Genomic DNA, 24,434 nt, shown 5'->3' with positions numbered 1-24,434 from the left:
TATGTGTATATATTTTTATATATACATACACATATATATATATATATATATATATGTATGGGTGTGTGATGTATGTATGCATGTATACACATACATACATACATACCACCAGCAGGGGGGGTTTGATTCCGTTTTAAAGGTTTATATTGACAAACTTTTTTTGTTTTCATGTTGAAAATAATAATAAAATATAAAATAACAGCAGATTTTAACTTTAAAATTAAGCTGTGTCATTTCTGTGTGTGTGTGTGTGACTGGGTCTGTGTCTTTGATGTTGGGCATGCTGGGGGGGTCAGGGGTCAGGTGGCGTTGTCATCTCAGTGATTTCCTGTTTCCTGTTTGGACGTCCTGTCATGTTGCTTCAACAAAATACCCACTTCCTGTCCCACCCGATGATCCCGCCCCCTCCTGAGCTGCCAATCCCAAACATCAATAGTTTATTCTGCAGACGTTAATAAAGTTCAGTTCAGACGAGTCCTAGGAGCACCGACTCTCAGTGAACGCAACATACGTCACGAAGTAGCTCCGCCTCCAGGCGACGACCAGTGCTGTGACATCAGCCCGTAGTCCGTCTCTGATTGGCTGCTCTACGAGGGAAAGCAGATGGAGCAGCACTCCAAACAGACTTCCAGGCAGTCGGACGAGCCGCAGCAGTCCTCCCATATCCCACAATCCAACGCGGCCTGACATGCCTCCTCCGTACAGGCCGCCTCCCCATAGCAGCAGCAGCAGCCAACCGCGGCATCGCAACAACAGGCCCCGCCCACTCCGCAAACCAGACACTCCCCCACAGCCGAACACATGGATGTTAGCTCGCAGAAAAGACAAGCCAGGAGACAGTGAACGCACCAGTCTGTAGAAACATCAGGACAGAGACAGTGAATGCATCATTCTATGGGGACATCAGGACAAAGACAGTGAATGCATCATTCTGTAGAAACATCAGGACAGAGACAGTGAATGCATCATTCTATGGGGACATCAGGACAAAGACAGTGAACGCATCATTCTGTAGAAACATCAGGACAGAGACAGTGAACGCATCATTCTATGGGGACATCAGGACAGACAGTGAATGCACCATTCTGTGGTTCATCAGGACAAAGACAGTGAACGCATCATTCTGTGGGGACATCAGGACAGACAGTGAATGCACCATTCTGTGGTTCATCAGGACAAAGACAGTGAACACATCATTCTGTGGGGACATCAGGACAGACAGTGAACGCATCATTCTGTGGGGACATCAGGACAGACAGTGAATGCACCATTCTGTGGTTCATCAGGACAGAGACAGTGAACACATCATTCTGGTCTGAGGTCTGTTGGCTGTGAGGGAGTTAACGGCTGGTTTTATCAGAGATAAGCAGACGTCCACGATGAAGGTGTCCTCAGATAAAGTGTCTGCCTGTCTGCCTGCCTGTCTGTCTGTCTGTCTGCCTGCCTGCCTGTCTGTCTGTCAGTCTGTCTCAATAACGTTACAGATTCAGATTAACTATACTAACTGCTTTGTTGGCTCCATAAGGAACATGCATTAGTGGGAGGAGCTAAGTGTGTGTTACGCCCAATTAATTTTTTCCCAAATCGTCTCCAGTGCAGCTGTTGCAGAACATAAGGTTCCTCCACGTGTTCAGGTTCCAGTGCAGCTGTTGCAGAACATAAGGTTCCTCCACGTGTTCAGGTTCCAGTGCAGCTGTTGCAGAACATAAGGTTCCTCCACGTGTTCAGGTTCCAGTGCAGCTGTTGCAGAACATAAGGTTCCTCCACGTGTTCAGGTTCCAATGCAGCTGTTGCAGAACATAAGGTTCCTCCACGTGTTCAGGTTCCAGTGCAGCTGTTGCAGAACATAAGGTTCCTCCACGTGTTCAGGTTCCAGTGCAGCTGTTGCAGAACATAAGGTTCCTCCACGTGTTCAGGTTCCAGTGCAGCTGTTGCAGAACATAAGGTTCCTCCACGTGTTCAGGTTCCAGTGCAGCTGTTGCAGAACATAAGGTTCCTCCACGTGTTCAGGTTCCAGTGCAGCTGTTGCAGAACATAAGGTTCATCACATCTGGTTACCTACGTTCTATATTATTGTGTTCCTGATCTCCAGAGGATGAACCCTTATATCCTAATCACATGACATCTCTACTCAAACCTGATTGGCTCACCATCTCCAGCGACCTCCTTAATGTGGGCGGCGTCCGACCTCATGGGGGCGTGGCTTTTAGTAGAGGAGAGACGCTTCTGATTGGTGCTGCGATGAGGAGGAGGAGGAGACGCTGATGAGCTGTCCACAACTGAGAGACAGGAAGTGACATCACAGGTGACATCACAGGTGTCAGATTCAGGTATTGGGCGGCTACCTCTCTTTTGGCTGGGCATTAGGCGAGCGACGCCATTGGTGGAGGAGCCGTCCGTCACAGAGTTGTCGACGCTGGCTCCGTCATCTGACCAATCACAGAGCCGGAGGGGCGGAGCCTCCTCTGAAACGTCTTTATGTGATTACTGTCTGTTTGGTGGCATGAAACACCACAGAAGAAGTACCCAGATCTTAAAAGTATATTGTGTACTTGTTTATGTATTTTATATCAACATATGGAAACAAACATCCAGTCACGTTTTATTTTGAAGGGTTGGAAATGTGACAGTAAAAGAATAAAGTAGCGAATAAAACTCAAGTTACGTACAAATATACGTAAAGGACAGAGTTACTGGTCCCCACCACAGAAGAAGAGAACGAGGATGTGTTAATTTAAAGGACAAAACATTCAGAAACATTTGATAAACTTGGTTATTATAGAATATAGTAAACAATGTGTGTAAAGCTCAGCTTGTAAGTCTGAATTCAGGGTGATGTCATCATCGGACTGTCTCACCTGTGTGATGCAGGAGCGTCCCATTGGCTGTTGGCTGGATGGAGACGCATTCTGATTGAACCGGCTTCTGATTGGCTCTGCTCTCAGTGATGTCATCGGCGTGTGAATTCACGTCCATCCTGCCAAATTAACACGATCGTTATAATTAATTATTGATCTGCTGCAAGTCTTTTGTTTTCATACGTCACAACAACAGCAGCATTATTATTAATTTTAAATAAATAGATAATAGATAATAATAACAGTAATAACATTAGTAATAATGATAGTAATAGTAATAATGGTAATAATAATAACAGTAATACAATTTGTAATAATGATAGTAATAGTAATAATAATGCTATAATAATAATAATAACAGTAATAACATTTGTAATAATGAAAAGAAACGCAGCTCAAGATGCTAGGAAACAACATTTTAAAAATATTATATAATTTAAAGGCAGATATTACCTCTATTTATCTTTAATACTTTAAAATAACATAAAAGTAAACCATTAAAACCAGCACATTTATTATAATCTATTTAATCATTATGAACTTTATTAATACACTTTATTGTTCAGCAGCAGCAAAAAGAGTAAATAAAACTCAATCAATAAAGATGATGAATCATCTCAATAATATCAATACAAATGTAATAATTAATTAATTAGCCAAGAAACAAACAAGTAAACACAATATTTATGTTTCTGGATCAAAGAGAGAAACTTCTGAATCATCGAAATATTATTTAAATAATAACACATTTTTACCTGAGACTTTTCTCCTTCTTCTTCTCCTTTTTCTTTTTCTCCTTCTTCTTCTTCTTCTTCTTCTTTATCTCTTGTTTCTCTTTTCTTTCTTTCTTCCTTCTTCCTTCTTTTGTTCTGTCACTCTTCTCAATAAGCGGGTTGCCGCTGTGTCGGGAGCGCGCGCATGCGTGTGACCGCCTCCTCTTTATTTCGAAAGCAGCACACACACACACACACACACACACACGCACACGCACACACACACGCAAACACATACGCATACACACACACGCGCACACACACACGCACACACACACACACGCACACACACACACACACACACACGCAAACACAAACGCATACACACACACGCGCACACACACACACGCACACACACACACACACTCACACACACGAGTAATTCAACAGGAGGGTGCTGTCCAGTGAATTTAAGACTTTATAATACTTTCTACTTTATGTATATATTTATTATTAATACTTGTTGTTGTTATTATTTTGTATGCTAGTAATAATAATATGTATTATAATTACAAGAGATTATAATAATAATAATATTAATGACAACAAAAAGTTTTTGAATGTGACTGCCGCCTGCTGGACTCAATGAGAACTGACTTTACATTTATAATTATATTCATAATATGGATTATTATCATCATTATTATGTTTATTATCACGTTTATAATCATGATCAGTATATTCATTATTACATGTATTATAATGTATATTATTATTATTATTATTATTATATTGATTATAATTATTATGTTTTATAATAATAATACTTATTATAATTACTATTATGTTTATTATTACATTTATTATCATGTTTATTATTATTATATTTATTGTAAGTATTATTTGTATTATTACCATTACTATTATAACTATTAGATTGATTATAAGTGTTATTACCATTACTTATATATTTAGAATAATTATATTTATATTTATTATTATTATTATTATTATTACCATTACTATTATTATTATATTTATTATAAGTATTATTTGTATTATTACCATTATTATTATATTGATTATAAGTGTTATACCATTACTAATATATTTATAATAATTATAGTTATATTTATTATAACTATTCTTATCATATTTATTAGGTTTATAGTGATTATAATATAGACCGGTTCAGGGTGTCGTTGCGTCTCCTCCCTGCAGGCGTCGCTGCAGCCGCGGCCTCGTTGTCGCTGCTGCAGCTCTAATTGAGCGCGCAGAAGAAGAAGCGGCCGGAGCAGCGGCGCAAACAAAGAGACTCGAACACATTCAGTTCTGAGTGATTGACAGGTGACGTGTGACATGTTACACGTGACACGTGACGCGCGACACGCGACGGAGGTCTCGCGGAAGACCGGTTCTTCTTCTGCGCGAGGAGCAGCTGCAGCGTCTTGATGGTGAGTCTTCTTCGTGGACTTCTTCTCGGGCAGATGTTGCACTGATGGAGCAGCAGCTGGACCCGTTGAGACCTGCAGCATCGCACGCACGCACGCACGCACAGATGACACGTGACCGATGAATAATTGCATGGAAATCAAAAAAACTGTGACGGGCAACCCTGCAGAGTCCGGGTCCGTTAGGACCAGTGGTCTTTAATGCGGATCAGAGAGTCTTCACGGAAATCCAGATCAGGTCTGATGTTTTTTCATCTGGACCTGGTCTGATGTGGTCTGATGTGGTCTGATAAGACCTGGTCTCATGTGGTCTGATGTGGTCTGATAAGACCTGGTCTCATGTGGTCTGATGTGGTCCGATAAGACCTGGTCTCATGTGGTCTGATGTGGTCCGATAAGACCTGGTCTCATGTGGTCTGGTGTGGTCCGATAAGACCTGGTCTCATGTGGTCTGGTGTGGTCTGATAAGACCTGGTCTCATGTGGTCTGATGTGGTCCGATAAGACCTGGTCTCATGTGGTCTGGTGTGGTCCGATAAGACCTGGTCTCATGTGGTCTGGTGTGGTCTTGATGTGTGTAACAATCTGCTCTCTTGGTTCTCCTCAGTTGGAGGAGGCTGCAGGAGCAGAGCGAGGCCCGGAGGAGGCAGGAGGAGGAGGAGGTGAAGGAGGAGGAGAAGAAGGAGGTGAAGGAGGAAGAGAAGGAGGAAGAGGAGGTGAAGGAGGAAGAGAAGGAGGAAGAGGAGGGGAAGGAGGAGGACTGAAGGTCTCCATGAAGACCCCCAGAGGTCCTGTTTATTGTGTCTGCAGGAAATCCGACATCAACTGTTTCATGATGTAAGAACCTGAAGATTAAAATGATGAGAACCAACATCACAACATGCACTAACCTGTCTGTCTCTCTGCCTGTCTGTCTGTCTGTCTACCTTTTATCTGTCTGTCTCTCTCTCTGTCTGCCTGTCTCTCTGCCTCTCTGTCTACCTTTTATCTGTCTGTCTCTCTCTCTGTCTGTCTGTCTGTCTGCCTTTTATCTGTCTGTCTGCCTGTCTGTCTCTCTGTTAACTCTTTCTACCTTTTTATCTCCCTGTCTGTCTCTCTGCCTGTCTGTCTGTCAGAGGGTGCGACAGCTGTACCGAGTGGTTTCATGGAAACTGTGTTGGCGTCTCAGAGAAAGCAGCTAAATCCATCAGAGTTTGGTTTTGTCCGTCCTGCAGAGGTCAGTGAAGTAACGTGGTGCCTTCAGGTAACGGAACGAGGGTCTGTAGAAACAGGGTTTGGACTGTGTGAAGTGTGGGTATGAAGATTAAAGAAACATCGTTATGAATATTATATTTCATGTCTGATAGTAACTGAAACACACTGCTCCTTTAAGATAGAAAGATATAGTAGAACTCTGACATTCAATATGGCTGTGTTTTAGCTGTTAGCTCTGTGATAGCTATGTGTTAGCTGTGTGTTAGCTTTGTGTTAGCTCTGAGTAAGCTGTTAGCTGTGTGTTAGCTTTGTGTTAGCTGTTAGCTTTGTGTTAACTCTGTGTTAGGTTTGTTTTAGCTGTGTGTTAGCTGTGTTTTAGCTGTTAGCTCTGTGTTAGCTGTGTTTTAGCTGTTAGCTGTGTGTTAGCTTTGTGTTAGCTCAGTGTTAGCGTTGTGTTTGTTAGCTTTGTGTTAACTTTGTGTTAGCTGTGTGTTAGCTTTGTGTTAGCTGTTAGCTCTGTGTTAGCTCTGAGTAAGCCGTTAGCTGTGTTTCGCCCCCTGCAGATAAAGATCCGTCTCTGGAGATTAAATACCGTCTGAAGAAGACCAAGGAGGAGAAAGAGACGGAGACGGAGGACCAACCTGATGGAGACGGGAGCTCCACCCAGACCAAGATGGACAGGAGGCGAGGCTCACAGGTAACTATACTGACAGGGCGAGGGGCAAACGGGTAACTAACCCGTCAGGGGGCGGGGCCACACCAGACCACATCTGACCAGGTCGCATCAGACCAGGTCTGATGAACATGGAGACCCTCCAGACAGATCCCGTCATTCTGTTTTATTCAGACCTAAAAGGATCTGGATCAGCCTACACTGAACCTAGACTGGGACCAGGACTAGATCATAAAGTGGACCCTGGTTTATATGTGTATATGGTCTCAGGTAACTAGACCGACAAGGAGCGGGGCAAACTAGTATCTCTACCAATAGGCGGGGCTCACAGGTAACCTGGCATTTAATTGGACCAGAAAGGGGGCTATCGGGGTCACAGCTCCTCCTGGGATATCAGATCCAGTGGATACTGGTCTCCCCTGTGACCCGGATTACATTTGTCTTATTGTTTGTGAACCAGATCAAGCGCTCGGCCCGGATGTGTGGCGAGTGTGACGCCTGCCTGAGGACGGAGGACTGCGCTCTGTGCGACTTCTGCAAAGACATGAAGAAGTTCGGAGGTCCAAACAAGATCCGGCAGAAGTGTCGCATGCGGCAGTGTGAGGTTCGGGCCCGGGTGAGTCTCAGGTTTATATGCATGGAAACTCAGGTTTATAGGCATGTAACCTCAGGTTTATATGCATGGAAACTCAGGTTTATATGTATGTAAACTCAGGTTTATATGTATGTAATCTCTCAGGTTTATATGTATGTAATCTCAGGTTTATATGCATGGAAACTCAGGTTTATATGTATGTAGTCTCAGGTTTATATGTATGTAAACTCAGGTTTATATGTATGTAAACTCAGGTTTATATGTATGTAATCTCAGGTTTATATGCATTTAATATCAGGTTTATATGCATGTAAACTCAGGTTTATATGCATGGAAACTCAGGTTTATATGTATGTAGTCTCAGGTTTATATGTATGTAAACTCAGGTTTATATGTATGTAGTCTCAGGTTTATATGTATGTAATCTCAGGTTTATATGCTTGGAAACTCAGGTTTATATGCATGGAAACTCAGGTTTATATGTATGTAGTCTCAGGTTTATATGTATGTAAACTCAGGTTTATATGTATGTAATCTCTCAGGTTTATATGTATGTAATCTCAGGTTTATATGTATGGAAACTCAGGTTTATATGTATGTAGTCTCAGGTTTATATGTATGTAAACTCAGGTTTATATGTATGTAAACTCAGGTTTATATGTATGTAAACTCAGGTTTATATGTATGTAATCTCAGGTTTATATGCATTTAATATCAGGTTTATATGCATGTAAACTCAGGTTTATATGCATGGAAACTCAGGTTTATATGTATGTAGTCTCAGGTTTATATGTATGTAAACTCAGGTTTATATGTATGTAGTCTCAGGTTTATATGTATGTAATCTCAGGTTTATATGCTTGGAAACTCAGGTTTATATGTATGTAAACTCAGGTTTATATGTATGTAAACTCAGGTTTATATGTATGCAATCACAGGTTTAAATGTATATAATCTCAGATTTATATGTATGCAATCACAGGTTTAAATGTATATAATCTCAGGTTTATATGTATGTAAACTCAGGTTTATATGCATGTAATCTCTCAGGTTTATATGTATGTAATCTCAGGTTTATATGTATGTAAACTCAGGTTTATATGCATGTAATCTCACAGGTTTAAATGTATATAATCTCAGGTTTATATGTATGTAAACTCAGGTTTATATGTATGTAATCTCAGGTTTATATGCATGTAATCTCTCAGGTTTATATGTATGTAATCTCTCAGGTTTATATGTATGTAATCTCAGGTTTATATGCATGAAATCTCAGGTTTATATGTATCTCAGGTTTATACAGTATGTATGTAATCTCAGGTTTATATGCATGTAATCTCAGGTTTATATGTATGTAATCTCAGGTTTATATGCATGTAATCTTAGGTTTAATATGTATGTAATCTCAGGTTTATATGCATGGAAACTCAGGTTTATAGTCATGTAATCTCAGGTTTAAATGTATATAACCTCAGATTTATATGTATGCAATCACAGGTTTAAATGTATATAATCTCAGATTTATATGTATGCAATCACAGGTTTAAATGTATCTCAGGTTTTATGTATGTAATCTCAGGTTTATATATATGTAAACTCAGGTTTATATGTATGTAGTCTCAGGTTTATATGTATATAATCTCAGGTTTATATGTATGCAATCTCAGGTTTAAATGTATATAATCTCAGATTTATATGCATGTAATCTCAGATTTATATGCATGTAATCTCAGGTTTATATGTATATAATCTCAGATTTATATGCATGTAAACTCAGGTTTATATGTATATGTACAGTTGTTTTATTGATTGATTGTTTTATTGAGTCATAATTCTTAGACACAACGAACTGGTGGTGGTGGTATTGATTAGTTATTATATATATATATATATCTATATCTAGAAGATGCTTCGTGTCAAAGAAGAGGAGATGAGTCGGAGTGGAATCAGGGGGCGTGGCCTGTCGAGGAAAGGAGCGGGGCTTCAGACGGAGGACGAGGATGATGACGATGATGATGACGAGGTGGCCTTCAGCGGGAGCGAGCTGGAGTTGTATGAGCAGTACAAAGCTGCCGGATACCAAGACCTGGTCAGTACGCCTTTCTGACTCTTCCTGTGTGTGATGCTACTTCCTGTGTGTGATGCTACTTCCTGTGGTGTGATGATACTTCCTGTGTGTGATGCTACTTCCTGTGTGTGATGATACTTCCTGTGTGTGATGCTACTTCCTGTGGTGTGATGCTACTTCCTGTAGTGTGATGCTACTTCCTGTGGTGTGATGATACTTCCTGTGGTGTGATGATACTTCCTGTGGTGTGATGATACTTCCTGTGTGTGATGCTACTTCCTGTGGTGTGATGCTACTTCCTGTGGTGTGATGCTACTTCCTATGGTGTGATGCTACTTCCTGTGTGTGATGCTACTTCCTGTGGTGTGATGCTACTTCCTGTGTGTGATGATACTTCCTGTGGTGTGATGATACTTCCTGTGGTGTGATGCTACTTCCTGTGTGTGATGATACTTCCTGTGGTGTGATGATACTTCCTGTGTGTGATGCTACTTCCTGTGGTGTGATGCTACTTCCTGTGTGTGATGATACTTCCTGTGGTGTGATGATACTTCCTGTGGTGTGATGATACTTCCTGTGGTGTGATGCTACTTCCTGTGGTGTGATGATACTTCCTGTGGTGTGATGATACTTCCTGTGGTGTGATGATACTTCCTGTGTGTGATGCTACTTCCTGTGGTGTGATGATACTTCCTGTGGTGTGATGATACTTCCTGTGGTGTGATGCTACTTCCTGTGTGTGATGCTACTTCCTGTGGTGTGATGCTACTTCCTGTGGTGTGATGCTACTTCCTGTGTGTGATGCTACTTCCTGTGGTGTGATGATACTTCCTGTGTGTGATGCTACTTCCTGTGGTGTGATGATACTTCCTGTGGTGTGATGCTACTTCCTGTGTGTGATGCTACTTCCTGTGGTGTGATGCTACTTCCTGTGGTGTGATGCTACTTCCTGTGTGTGATGCTACTTCCTGTGTGTGATGCTACTTCCTGTGGTGTGATGCTACTTCCTGTGGTGTGATGATACTTCCTGTGGTGTGATGATACTTCCTGTGTGTGATGCTACTTCCTGTGGGGTGATGCTACTTCCTGTGGTGTGATGCTACTTCCTGTGTGTGATGCTACTTCCTGTGGTGTGATGATACTTCCTGTGGTGTGATGATACTTCCTGTGTGTGATGCTACTTCCTGTGGTGTGATGCTACTTCCTGTGGTGTGATGCTACTTCCTGTGGTGTGATGCTACTTCCTGTGGTGTAATGCTACTTCCTGTACTGTGATGCTACTACCTGTGTTGTGATGCTAGTTCTTGTAGTGTTATGCTCCTACCTGTAGTGTGATGCTACTTCCTGTGTGGTGATGCTACTACCTGTAGGGTGATGCTCCAACCTGTGGTGTGATCTTACTTCCTGTGTTGTGATGCTACTTCCTGTGTTGTGATGCTACTTTCTGTGGTGTGATGCTACATCCTGTTGCAGGTGTGGCACAGCGAGGAAGAGGACGCCCAGTCAGACTCCCTGAGGAAGAAGGCCGTGAAGGTGAAACACGTCAAGAGGCGAGAGAAGAAGACGGAGAAGAAGGTGAGGATGGTTCAAACATTGTGGTACATTGTTGTACAGTGTGGTACATTGTTCTACAGTGTGGTACATTGTTCTACAGTGTGGTACATTGTTGTACAGTGTGGTACATTGTGGTACATTGTTCTACAGTGTGGTACATTGTTGTACAGTGTGGTACATTGTTGTACATTGTTCTACAGTGTGGTACATTGTTTTACAGTGTGGTACATTGTGGTACATTGTTGTACAGTGTGGTACATTGTTCTACATTGTTCTACATTGTTCTACAGTGTGGTACATTGTGGTACATTGTTGTACAGTGTTGTACATTGTTGTACATTGTTTTACAGTGTGGTACATTGTTGTACAGTGTGGTACATTGTGGTACATTGTGGTACATTGTTCTACAGTGTGGTACATTGTTCTACAGTGTGGTACATTGTTGTACAGTGTGGTACATTGTGGTACATTGTTCTACAGTGTGGTACATTGTGGTACATTGTTGTACAGTGTGGTACATTGTTGTACATTGTTCTACAGTGTGGTACATTGTTTTACAGTGTGGTACATTGTTGTACAGTGTGGTACATTGTGGTACATTGTTCTACAGTGTGGTACATTGTTCTACAGTGTGGTACATTGTTGTACAGTGTGGTACATTGTGGTACATTGTTCTACAGTGTGGTACATTGTGGTACAGTGTGGTACATTGTTGTACATTGTTCTACAGTGTGGTACATTGTTTTACAGTGTGGTACATTGTGGTACATTGTTCTACAGTGTGGTACATTGTTGTACAGTGTGGTACATTGTGGTACATTGTTTTACAGTGTGGTACATTGTTGTACAGTGTGGTACATTGTGGTACAGTGTGGTACATTGTTGTACATTGTTCTACAGTGTGGTACATTGTGGTACATTGTGGTACAGTGTGGTACATTGTTGTACATTGTTCTACAGTGTGGTACATTGTGGTACATTGTTGTACAGTGTGGTACATTGTGGTACATTGTTTTACAGTGTGGTACATTGTTGTACAGTGTGGTACATTGTTGTACATAGTGGTACATTGTTGTACATTGTTCTACAGTGTGGTACATTGTGGTACATTGTTCTACAGTGTGGTACATTGTTGTAAATTGTTCTACAGTGTGGTACATTGTTGTACATTGTTCTACAGTGTGGTACATTGTGGTACATTGTTGTACAGTGTGGTACATTGTGGTACATTGTTCTACAGTGTGGTACATTGTTCTACAGTGTGGTACATTGTTGTACATTGTTCTACAGTGTGGTACATTGTTGTACATTGTTCTACAGTGTGGTACATTGTGATACATTGTTGTACAGTGTGGTACATTGTGGTACATTGTTCTACAGTGTGGTACATTGTGGTACATTGTTGTACATTGTTCTACAGTGTGGTACATTGTTCTACAGTGTGGTACATTGTGGTACATTGTTGTACAGTGTGGTACATTGTTGTACATTGTTCTACAGTGTGGTACATTGTTGTACATTGTTCTACAGTGTGGTACATTGTGATACATTGTTGTACAGTGTGGTACATTGTGGTACATTGTTCTACAGTGTGGTACATTGTGGTACATTGTGGTACATTGTTCTACAGTGTGGTACATTGTGGTACATTGTTGTACATTGTTCTACAGTGTGGTACATTGTTCTACAGTGTGGTACATTGTGGTACATTGTTCTACAGTGTGGTACATTGTGGTACATTGTTCTACAGTGTGGTACATTGTGGTACATTGTTTTACAGTGTGGTACATTGTGGTACATTGTGGTACATTGTTCTACAGTGTGGTACATTGTGGTACATTGTTTTACATTGTGGTACATTGTTGTACATTGTTCTACAGTGTTGGCGATGCAGAACATCAGGAAAGCCGCTGTTTTGGTGGATCTCATGGATGTGTTCATTACGTTCTCTGGCCACGTCCGAGTAAATGCAATAAAAGTTCTATATGATCATCTCCACATACATGAATATACACTTATATATTATCTACTTGTTCTGAAAGAGTTGACAATTATCCTGAGTACTGAAGTCTGGTTCAACTATCCTGATTACTGAAGTCTGGTTCAACTATCCTGATTACTGAAGTCTGGTTCAACTATCCTGATTACTGAAGTCTGGTTCAACTATCCTGAGTACTGAAGTCTGGTTCAACTATCCTGAGTACTGAAGTCTGGTTCAACTATCCTGATTACTGAAGTCTGGTTCAACTATCCTGAGTACTGAAGTCTGGTTCAACTATCCTGATTACTGAAGTCTGGTTCAACTATCCTGATTACTGAAGTCTGGTTCAACTATCCTGATTACTGAAGTCTGGTTCAGCTATCCTGATGACTGAAGTCTGGTTCAACTATCCTGATTACTGAAGTCTGGTTCAACTATCCTGATTACTGAAGTCTGGTTCAACTATCCTGAGTACTGAAGTCTGGTTCAACTATCCTGATTACTGAAGTCTGGTTCAACTATCCTGAGTACTGAAGTCTGGTTCAACTATCCTGATTACTGAAGTCTGGTTCAACTATCCTGAGTACTGAAGTCTGGTTCAACTATCCTGAGTACTGAAGTCTGGTTCAACTATCCTGATTACTGAAGTCTGGTTCAACTATCCTGATTACTGAAGTCTGGTTCAACTATCCTGATTACTGAAGTCTGGTTCAACTATCCTGATTACTGAAGTCTGGTTCAACTATCCTGATTACTGAAGTCTGGTTTGAATTAACGAGATTGTTTGAGCGCGGATCAGCCTTTGAGAAACCGGGATAGCCTGATTTCAATCATCGTGTTAATTTAAGCTGGCTAATAGGACATTTGATCGACTTAGTTGAACCACCTACGAGAAATAGGGCCCTGATGACGTCACTGATGGCGACGCGGGGATCACAATCCGATTTTGTTTAGTGATGCTGACGTACCTGTATATAAATTCTATGATTTATTACCTGTTTTACCTGCAGGTGATACAGTGTGTCAACATGTTGTTGTTGTTTGTTGTGTCCTCCGCTGCAGAAATCTGTCTCTGCCCCTAAAGCGGAGGTGAAGCCTCGCCGCCACAAGGCCAAGCAGCGTCACAAGGAGCGATTGCGTCACAGCGAGCGAGCGGGAGAGGGCGGAGCTAAGGAAGTGGGCGGGGCTCTGCGTCAGTGTCAGGGACCAGGATGTGTCCAACTCACGAGGACCAACTCCAAGTACTGTTCTGAGGAATGCGGCATGAAACTCGCAGCCAAGTGAGTCACACGCTCAATAACAAACACGTCAACAACAACACAAACAGGTCAACAACACACCTATTGACCAGTTTGAGTAGAAACACAATAATTACTGAGTTGTCTTATAAACTGACTGATCTTTGTCTGTCTGCCTGTCTTTCTGTCTCTTTCTCTCTCTGTCTGTCTCCCTGTCTGCCTCCCTGTCTTTCTCTCTCTCTCCCTGTCTCACTGTCTGTCTCTCTGCCTCTCTGTCTGTCTCCCTGTCTGTCTCCTTGTCTGCCTCCCTGTCTGTCTCCCTGTCTCCCTGTCTCCCTCCCTGTCTGTCTCTCTGTCTGTCTCCCTGACTATCTCCCTGTCTCCCTCCTTGTCTGTCTCTCTGTCTGTCTCCCTGACTATCTCCCTGTCTGTCTTTCTGTCTCCCTGTCTGTCTCTCTGTCTGTCTCCCTGACTATCTCCCTGACTATCTCCCTGTCTGTCTTTCTGTCTCCCTGACTATCTCCCTGTCTGTCTTTCTGTCTCCCTGTCTGCCTCCCTGTCTGTCTCCCTGTCTCCCTCCCTGTCTGTCTCCCTGTCTGCCTCCCTGTCTGTCTCCCTGTCTCCCTCTCTGTCTGTCTCCCTGTCTCCCTTCCTGTCTGTCTCCCTGTCTCCCTCTCTGTCTGTCTCCCTGTCTCCCTCCCTGTCTGTCTCCCTGTCTCCCTCCCTGTCTGTCTCTCTGTCTGTCTCCCTGACTATCTCCCTGTCTGTCTTTCTGTCTCCCTGTCTGTCTCTCTGTCTGTCTCCCTGTCTCCCTCCCTGTCTGTCTCCCTGACTATCTCCCTGTCTGTCTCTCTGTCTGTCTCCCTGTCTCCCTCCCTGTCTGTCTCCCTGACTATCTCCCTGCCTCTCTGTCTGTCTCCCTGTCTGCCTCTCTGTCTCCCTGTCTCCCTCCCTGTCTGTCTCCCTGTCTCCCTCCCTGTCTGTCTCTCTGTCTGTCTCCCTGACTATCTCCCTGTCTGCCTGTCTGTCTCCCTGTCTCCCTCCCTGTCTGTCTCCCTGACTATCTCCCTGACTATCTCCCTGTCTGTCTTTCTGTCTCCCTGTCTGTCTCTCTGTCTGTCTCCCTGTCTCCCTCCCTGTCTGTCTCCCTGACTATCTCCCTGTCTGTCTCTCTGTCTCCCTGTCTGTCTCTCTGCCAGTCGTATATATGAGATTCTCCCTCAGAGGATCCAGCAGTGGCAGCAGAGTCCGTGCGTTGCGGAGGAAATGGGGCGGAGACAGCTGGAGCGAATCAGGAAGGAGCAGCAGGCCGCCAGGCTCCGCCTTACGCTGATGGAGAAGCGCTTCCACGAGCTCGAAGGCATCATCGCCAACGCCAAGCAGCAGCAGGTCCATCACCACGAGGAGGTGAGACAGGAAGACAGACAGTTAGCTTTCAGTTTGATTCAGCAGTTTTCTCTGACATGTCTCCACCTGTCTGTCTGCCTCTCTCACTCCGTCTCTCTGCCACACTCTCTCCCTGTCTCTCTCTCTGTCTCCCTGTCTCTCTCTCTGTCTCTCCAGGTGACGGAGGGGGAAGGTGATGACACAGACCTCCAGGTCTTCTGTGTGTCCTGCAGTCACCCCGTCAATCCGAAGGTGGCGCTGAGACACATGGAGAGATGCTACGCTAAGGTGTGTTCATGGAGTTCATGGAGTTGTTTCAGGCTGTATCTGTTCATACATACTTTCCAGCCGTTAGGATACAATGAAAACTAATCCCAACTGTCTGTCTGTCTGTCTGTTCAACAGTATGAGAGCCAGACATCGTTTGGCTCCATGTACCCAACACGAATAGAAGGGTAAGAACACCTGTCTGTCTCTCTGACTGTTTTTCAAAGTGTGTTCCTGTCGGGCTGAGACCTGTCTGTCTCTCGCGTGTCTGTCTGTGTTGCAGGGCGACCCGGCTGTTCTGTGACGTGTATAACCCTCAGAGTAAGACGTACTGTAAGCGGCTGCAGGTTCTGTGTCCCGAACACTCCAGAGATCCCAAGGTAAGACAGGTGACTGTCAGTAAGACAGGTTTCCATCAGTCAGACAGGTGACCATCAGTAAGACAGGTGACCGTCAGTAAGACAGATTTCCATCAGTCAGACAGGTGACCGTCAGTAAGACAGGTGACCGTCAGTCAGACAGGTGACCATCAGTAAGACAGGTGACCGTCAGTAAGACAGATTTCCATCAGTCAGACAGGTGACAGTCAGTAAGACAGGTTTCCATCAGTCAGACAGGTGACCATCAGTAAGACAGGTGACCGTCATTAAGACAGGTTTCCATCAGTAAGACAGGTTACCATCAGTAAGACAGGTTTCCATCAGTCAGACAGGTGACCATCAGAAAGACAGGTGACAGTCAGTAAGACAGGTTACCATCAGTAAGACAGGTTACCATCAGTAAGACAGGTGACCATCGGTGAGACAGGTGACCGTCAGTCAGACAGGTGACCGTCAGTCAGACAGGTGAGCTGCACTACAACGGTGAAAAATATATAATATGAAATGTAACCATTACATTACATTTCATGTCATTTAGCTGACGCTTTTATCCAAAGCGACTTACAATAAGTGCATTAAACCATGAGTCCAAACTCAGAACAACAAGAATCAAGAAAGTACAATTTCTTCAATAACGTTAAACTACAAAGTGCTATCAGTAAGAGACATTTAAGTGCTTCTAAAGTGCTACTACGGCTCTACCTTCCCTATTCAAGGTGTCGTCACTAAGATGTGTTTTTAGTCTGTAGAGACTTCCTGTCCTGATGTCAATGGGGAGCTCGTTCCACCAATGAGGAGCCAGAACAGCAAACAGTCGTGACTTTGTTGAGTGTTTAGCTCGAAGTGAAGGAGCTACAAGCTGATTGGCCGAAGCCGAGTGAAGTGAACGAGGTGGGGTGTGAGTTTAGACCATGTCCTGGATGTGAGGTTAGACCATGTCCTGGATGTGAGGTTAGACCATGTCCTGGATGTGAGTTTAGACCATGTCCTGGATGTGAGGTTAGACCATGTCCTGGATGTGAGTTTAGACCATGTCCTGGATGTGAGGTTAGACCATGTCCTGGATGTGAGGTTAGACCATGTCCTGGTGTGAGGTTAGACCATGTCCTGGATGTGAGGTTAGACCATGTCCTGGTGTGAGGTTAGACCATGTCCTGGATGTGAGTTTAGACCATGTCCTGGATGTGAGTTTAGACCATGTCCTGGGTGTGAGGTTAGACCATGTCCTGGTGTGAGGTTAGACCATGTCCTGGGTGTGAGGTTAGACCATGTCCTGGATGTGAGTTTAGACCATGTCCTGGGTGTGAGGTTAGACCATGTCCTGGATGTGAGGTTAGACCATGTCCTGGGTGTGAGGTTAGACCATGTCCTGGGTGTGAGTTTAGACCATGTCCTGGGTGTGAGGTTAGACCATGTCCTGGGTGTGAGTTTAGACCATGTCCTGGATGTGAGGTTAGACCATGTCCTGGATGTGAGGTTAGACCATGTCCTGGATGTGAGGTTAGACCATGTCCTGGGTGTGAGGTTAGACCATGTCCTGGATGTGAGTTTAGACCATGTCCTGGGTGTGAGGTTAGACCATGTCCTGGGTGTGAGGTTAGACCATGTCCTGGGTGTGAGGTTAGACCATGTCCTGGATGTGAGGTTAGACCATGTCCTGGTGTGAGGTTAGACCATGTCCTGGGTGTGAGGTTAGACCATGTCCTGGGTGTGAGGTTAGACCATGTCCTGGTGTGAGGTTAGACCATGTCCTGGATGTGAGGTTAGACCATGTCCTGGGTGTGAGGTTAGACCATGTCCTGGGTGTGAGGTTAGACCATGTCCTGGGTGTGAGGTTAGACCATGTCCTGGATGTGAGGTTAGACCATGTCCTGGTGTGAGGTTAGACCATGTCCTGGGTGTGAGGTTAGACCATGTCCTGGTTTGAGGTTAGACCATGTCCTGGGTGTGAGGTTAGACCATGTCCTGGGTGTGAGGTTAGACCATGTCCTGGGTGTGAGGTTAGACCATGTCCTGGGTGTGAGGTTAGACCATGTCCTGGGTGTGAGGTTAGACCACGTCCTGGATGTGAGGGTAGACCACGTCCTGGGTGTGAGGTTAGACCACGTCCTGGGTGTGAGGTTAGACCATGTCCTGGATGTAGACCGGACCCAATCTGTTCACAGCACGGTACGCAAGTACCAATGATTTGAAGCGGATGCTGTGGCCACCGGTAACCAGTGAAGGTCGCGGAGGAGCAGAGGATTGTGGGTAAACTTCGGGAGGTTGAAGACCAGTCGAGCAGCTGCATTCTGGATGAGCTGTAGAGGTCGAATGTCATTAGCAGGTAGACCTGAAGGAGGGAGTTACAGTAGTCTAACCATGAGATGATCAGAGCCTGGATCAGAACCTGGACCAGAGCCTGGACCAGAACCTGTGCCGCCTTCTGAGTGAGAAGAGGTCGTATTCTCCTGATGTTGTACAGCATGTAGGAGAGTGTTGTTGTGGTGATGTTGTCAGTCAGGGAGAGTTGACTGACAGGTGTCACACCGAGGTTCCTGGCAGTCGGGGGCGGGGCCAACACTGAGTTGTTGAAGGTAAGTTAGGTCGTGGGTGGGAGAGCCTTTTCCTGGAAGGAGGAGAAGTTCAGTCTTGTCCGGGTTAATTTTCAGGTGGTGAGCGGACATCCACTGAGAGATGTCAGTCAGACAGGCAGAGATTCGTGCTGCTACCTGTGTTTCAGATTGGGGAAACGAGAGGATCAGTTGGGTGTCGTCAGCATAGCTGTGGTAGGAGAAGCCATGAGAGAGAATGACAGAGAGAGAGAGTTGGTGTACAGAGAAGAGAAGAGGACCCAGGACTGAGCCCTGAGGGATCCCAGTAGTCAGAGGACAAGGCTCAGACACAGATCCTCTCCAGGTTACCCGGTAAGAGCGGTCGGTGAGGTAGGATGAGAAGAGTGAGAGCAGAGCCTGAGATACCAGGTCCTGGAGGGAGGACATGAGGATCTGGTGGTTCACTGTGTCAAAGGCAGCGGAAAGGTCTAGAAGGATAAGGACAGAGGAGAGAGAGGCTGCTCAACAGTGTGAAGCTGCTCAGAGACAGCAAGGAGGGCAGTCTCTGTTGAGTGGCCTTGAATCCAGACTGGTGGGGGTCTAGAAGGTTGTTACTGTGGAGAAAGGAGGAGACTTGGTTAAAGATAGCTCGCTCTAGAGTTTTGGAAAGGAAGGGAAGGAGAGAGACGGGTCTGTAGTTATTGACTTCAGGTCTGTAGTTGTTGACTTCAGGTCTGTAGTTGTTGACTTCAGGTCTGTAGTTGTTGACTTCAGGTCTGTAGTTATTGACTTCAGGTCTGTAGTTGTTGACTTCAGGTCTGTAGTTGTTGACTTGACGGGTCGAGAGTGGGTTTCTTCAGGAGAGGGTTGACTCCGCCTCCTTCAGAGAGTTAGGGAAACAGCCGGTTGAGAGGGAGGTGTTTATAAGATGGATGAGAAAGGGAAGAAGGTCAGGAGCAATAGACTGGAGAATGTGAGACGGGATGGGGTCAAGGGGGCAGGTGGTCGGGGGGTCAGAGGTTACCCAGGTAAGAACTTGATTAGGAGACAGGGGGATAAAAGAGGAAAACAAGGGGGAAGAAGGTGAAGTTACTGGAGGTGTAGTTATGGAAGATGGATTAGTAAATGAAGAGCGTATGTCGTCTATCTTTTTTGTAAAGTAGTCAACACAGTGTCTTGGTAGAAGGATGGAGGGGGGGGGGGACCAGGGGGGTCAAGGAGTTTGGAAAAAATAGAGAAGAGCTTTTTGGGGTTAGACAAAGAGGATTTGATTCTGGATTGGTAGAACAGACTTTTGGCTGCAGAGAAGGAGGAGAGAAGAGAGTGATAGGTGAGCAGGTCGCTGACGTGTTTGGATTTTCTCTATTTCCTTTCCGATGCTCGCATTGTTGCTCTCTGAGCACCGAGTCAGACAACCACAGAGCCGGAGAGGACTTGAGGACCTTTAGAGTCATAAGAGGACTTGAGGACCTTTAGAGTCGTAAGAGGACTTGAGGACCTTTAGAGTCATAAGAGGACTTGAGGACCTTTAGGGTCATAAGAGGACTTGAGGACCTTTAGAGTCATAAGAGGACTTGAGGACCTTTAGGGTCATAAGAGGACTTGAGGACCTTTAGGGTCATAAGAGGACTTGAGGACCTTCAGAGTCATAAGAGGACTTGAGGACCTTTAGGGTCATAAGAGGACTTGAGGACCTTCAGAGTCATAAGAGGACTTGAGGACCTTTAGGGTCATAAGAGGACTTGAGGACCTTCAGAGTCATAAGAGGACTTGAGGACCTTTAGAGTCATAAGAGGACTTGAGGACCTTTAGGGTCATAAGAGGACTTGAGGACCTTCAGAGTCATAAGAGGACTTGAGGACCTTTAGGGTCATAAGAGGACTTGAGGACCTTTAGAGTCATAAGAGGACTTGAGGACCTTCAGAGTCATAAGAGGACTTGAGGACCTTTAGAGTCATAAGAGGACTTGAGGACCTTTAGAGTCGTAAGAGGACTTGAGGACCTTTAGAGTCATAAGAGGACTTGAGGACCTTTAGGGTCATAAGAGGACTTGAGGACCTTTAGAGTCATAAGAGGACTTGAGGACCTTTAGGGTCATAAGAGGACTTGAGGACCTTTAGGGTCATAAGAGGACTTGAGGACCTTCAGAGTCATAAGAGGACTTGAGGACCTTTAGGGTCATAAGAGGACTTGAGGACCTTCAGAGTCATAAGAGGACTTGAGGACCTTTAGGGTCATAAGAGGACTTGAGGACCTTCAGAGTCATAAGAGGACTTGAGGACCTTTAGAGTCATAAGAGGACTTGAGGACCTTTAGGGTCATAAGAGGACTTGAGGACCTTCAGAGTCATAAGAGGACTTGAGGACCTTTAGGGTCATAAGAGGACTTGAGGACCTTTAGAGTCATAAGAGGACTTGAGGACCTTCAGAGTCATAAGAGGACTTGAGGACCTTTAGAGTCATAAGAGGACTTGAGGACCTTTAGAGTCGTAAGAGGACTTGAGGACCTTTAGAGTCATAAGAGGACTTGAGGACCTTTAGGGTCATAAGAGGACTTGAGGACCTTTAGAGTCATAAGAGGACTTGAGGACCTTTAGGGTCATAAGAGGACTTGAGGACCTTTAGGGTCATAAGAGGACTTGAGGACCTTCAGAGTCATAAGAGGACTTGAGGACCTTTAGGGTCATAAGAGGACTTGAGGACCTTCAGAGTCATAAGAGGACTTGAGGACCTTTAGGGTCATAAGAGGACTTGAGGACCTTCAGAGTCATAAGAGGACTTGAGGACCTTTAGAGTCATAAGAGGACTTGAGGACCTTTAGGGTCATAAGAGGACTTGAGGACCTTCAGAGTCATAAGAGGACTTGAGGACCTTTAGGGTCATAAGAGGACTTGAGGACCTTTAGAGTCATAAGAGGACTTGAGGACCTTCAGAGTCATAAGAGGACTTGAGGACCTTCAGAGTCATAAGAGGACTTGAGGACCTTTAGGGTCATAAGAGGACTTGAGGACCTTCAGAGTCATAAGAGGACAGAGAGAATCAAGAGAGGAAGACAGCGTAGAGAGAAGAGTGTCAGTGGCAGAGTTAGGCTGCATGAGTGAGAAGGAGTCTCAGTATATATAATAATATCAAATGTCACAATATAACAATATAATGTAACAATATATAACATAACAATATGAAATGTAACAACTGAACTGATCTCTTTCTGTCTCTCCCTCTCTCTCTCTCTCTCTCTCTCTCTCTCGCTCTCCCTGTCTCCCTGCCTGTCTCTGCCTGCCTGTCTCCCTGCCTGTCTCTCCCTGCCTGTCTCTGCCTGTCTCCCTGCCTGTCTCTCCCTGCCTGTCTCCCTGCCTGTCTCCCTGCCTGTCTCCCTGCCTGTCTCTGCCTGCCTGTCTCTCCCTGTCTCCCTCCCTGTCTCCCTGCCTGTCTCTCCCTGTCTCTCCCTGTCTCCCTGCCTGTCTCTCCCTGTCTCCCTGCCTGTCTCTCCCTGTCTCTCCCTGTCTCCCTGCCTGTCTCCCTGCCTGTCTCTCCCTGTCTCCCTGCCTGTCTCTCCCTGTCTCCCTGCCTGTCTCTCCCTGTCTCCCTGCCTGTCTCCCTGCCTGTCTCCCTGCCTGTCTCCCTGCCAGGTCCCAGCAGACGAGGTGTGTGGGTGTCCTCTAGTGAAAGACGTGTTTGAGCCGACTGGAGAGTTCTGCCGCCTGTCGAAGAGGAAATGTAACAAACACTACAGCTGGGAGAAGCTGAGGAGGGCGGAGGTGGACCTGGAGAGGGTCAGGGTGGTGAGAGCTGCCTGTCTGTCTGTCTGCTGTCTGTCTGGAGAGGGTCAGGGTGGTGAGAGCTGCCTGTCTGTCTGTCTGCTGTCTGTCTGGAGAGGGTCAGGGTGGTGAGAGCTGCCTGTCTGTCTGTCTGCTGTCTGTCTGGAGAGGGTCAGGGTGGTGAGAGCTGCCTGTCTGTCTGTCTGCTGTCTGTCTGGAGAGGGTCAGGGTGGTGAGAGCTGCCTGTCTGTCTGTCTGCTGTCTGTCTGGAGAGGGTCAGGGTGGTGAGAGCTGCCTGTCTGTCTGTCTGCTGTCTGTCTGGAGAGGGTCAGGGTGGTGAGAGCTGCCTGTCTGTCTGTCTGCTGTCTGTCTGGAGAGGGTCAGGGTGGTGAGAGCTGCCTGTCTGTCTGTCTGCTGTCTGTCTGGAGAGGGTCAGGGTGGTGAGAGCTGCCTGTCTGTCTGCTGTCTGTCTGGAGAGGGTCAGGGTGGTGAGAGCTGCCTGTCTGTCTGTCTGCTGTCTGTCTGGAGAGGGTCAGGGTGGTGAGAGCTGCCTGTCTGTCTGTCTGCTGTCTGTCTGGAGAGGGTCAGGGTGGTGAGAGCTGCCTGTCTGTCTGCTGTCTGTCTGGAGAGGGTCAGGGTGGTGAGAGCTGCCTGTCTGTCTGTCTGCTGTCTGTCTGGAGAGGGTCAGGGTGGTGAGAGCTGCCTGTCTGTCTGCTGTCTGTCTGTCTGGAGAGGGTCAGGGTGGTGAGAGCTGCCTGTCTGTCTGTCTGCTGTCTGTCTGGAGAGGGTCAGGGTGGTGAGAGCTGCCTGTCTGTCTGTCTGTCTGTCTGTCTGAAGAGGGTCAGGGTGGTGAGAGCTGCCTGTCTGTCTGTCTGTCTGTCTGTCTGGAGAGGGTCAGGGTGGTGAGAGCTGCCTGTCTGTCTGCTGTCTGTCTGTCTGGAGAGGGTCAGGGTGGTGAGCAGCTGCCTGTCTGTCTGTCTGTCTGTCTGTCTGTCTGGAGAGGGTCAGGGTGGTGAGAGCTGCCTGTCTGTCTGTCTGTCTGTCTGTCTGGAGAGGGTCAGGGTGGTGAGCAGCTGCCTGTCTGTCTGTCTGTCTGGAGAGGGTCAGGGTGGTGAGAGCTGCCTGTCTGTCTGCTGTCTGTCTGCTGTCTGTCTGTCTCTCTGCTATCTGTCTCTCTCTACCTAGAGAGGGTCAGGATGGTAAGGCAGCCTGTCTCACTCTCTGCCTGTCTGTCTCTCGGCCTCTTCCTCAGTGGTATAAGCTGGACGAGCTGTTTGAGCAGGAGAGGAATCTGAGGACAGCGATGACGAACCGAGCCGGTTTATTGGCTCTCATGCTGCACCAGACCATCCAACATGACCCAATCACCACGGACCTGCGCTCTGCCAAGGACAGGTAGAGGGACAGACAGGTAGAGGGACAGACAGGTAGAGAGACAGGTTTATTGGCTCTGATGCTGCACCAGACCATCCAACATGACCCAATCACCACGGACCTGCGCTCTGCCAAGGACAGGTAGAGGGACAGACAGGTAGAGGAACAGACAGGTAGAGGGACAGACAGGTAGAGGGACAGGTAGAGGGACAGACAGGTAGAGGGACAGACAGGTAGAGAGACAGGTTTATTGGCTCTGATGCTGCACCAGACCATCCAACATGACCCAATCACCACAGACCTGCGCTCTGCCAAGGACAGGTAGAGGGACAGACAGGTAGAGGGACAGACAGGTAGAGGGACAGACATGTAGAGGGACATGTAGAGGGACAGACATGTAGAGGGACATGTA

General features: G+C 45.7%; 2 protein-coding genes across 6 annotated transcripts; one reads left to right on the top strand and one right to left on the bottom strand.

The window, feature by feature from the left end:
• Positions 1 to 38: 38 nt before the first annotated feature.
• On the bottom strand, positions 39 to 3,781 carry zgc:113363 (uncharacterized protein LOC791449 homolog). Of its 2 annotated transcripts, none has more exons than XM_034536413.1 (4): positions 3,614 to 3,781; positions 2,859 to 2,977; positions 2,151 to 2,474; positions 39 to 853 (listed from the first exon to the last, which is right to left on the bottom strand). In XM_034536413.1, exons 2-4 carry the CDS (start codon positions 2,974 to 2,976, stop codon positions 588 to 590), a joined length of 708 nt encoding a protein of 235 aa, XP_034392304.1. In that variant the 5' UTR covers position 2,977; positions 3,614 to 3,781; the 3' UTR covers positions 39 to 587. The 2 variants fall into 2 exon arrangements, with proteins under 2 accessions (XP_034392304.1, XP_034392305.1); XM_034536414.1 differs by having other exon boundaries at positions 42 to 853; positions 2,151 to 2,465; positions 3,614 to 3,778.
• Positions 3,782 to 5,725: 1,944 nt separating this feature from the next.
• cxxc1a (CXXC finger protein 1a) lies at positions 5,726 to 24,434 on the top strand. 4 transcript variants are annotated; one of them, XM_034536357.1, is made up of 14 exons: positions 5,726 to 5,858; positions 6,137 to 6,237; positions 6,779 to 6,912; positions 7,349 to 7,504; positions 9,387 to 9,572; positions 11,025 to 11,126; positions 14,149 to 14,366; positions 15,524 to 15,731; positions 15,888 to 15,998; positions 16,116 to 16,165; positions 16,261 to 16,357; positions 22,520 to 22,672; positions 23,901 to 24,075; positions 24,376 to 24,434. In XM_034536357.1, the coding sequence occupies exons 1-13, from the start codon at positions 5,794 to 5,796 to the stop codon at positions 24,045 to 24,047; spliced, it is 1,728 nt and encodes a 575-aa protein (XP_034392248.1). In that variant the 5' UTR covers positions 5,726 to 5,793; the 3' UTR covers positions 24,048 to 24,075; positions 24,376 to 24,434. The 4 variants fall into 4 exon arrangements, with proteins under 4 accessions (XP_034392248.1, XP_034392249.1, XP_034392247.1 ...); XM_034536358.1 differs by having other exon boundaries at positions 23,901 to 24,043; positions 24,224 to 24,431; XM_034536356.1 differs by lacking the exon at positions 24,376 to 24,434 and having other exon boundaries at positions 23,901 to 24,197.

This window comes from Cyclopterus lumpus, chromosome 7 (assembly GCF_009769545.1).
Source record: "Cyclopterus lumpus isolate fCycLum1 chromosome 7, fCycLum1.pri, whole genome shotgun sequence".
Lineage (NCBI taxonomy): Eukaryota > Metazoa > Chordata > Actinopteri > Perciformes > Cyclopteridae > Cyclopterus > Cyclopterus lumpus.
Note: the sequence above shows the minus strand (reverse complement) of the source record. Positions and strands in the feature narration are given on the sequence as shown.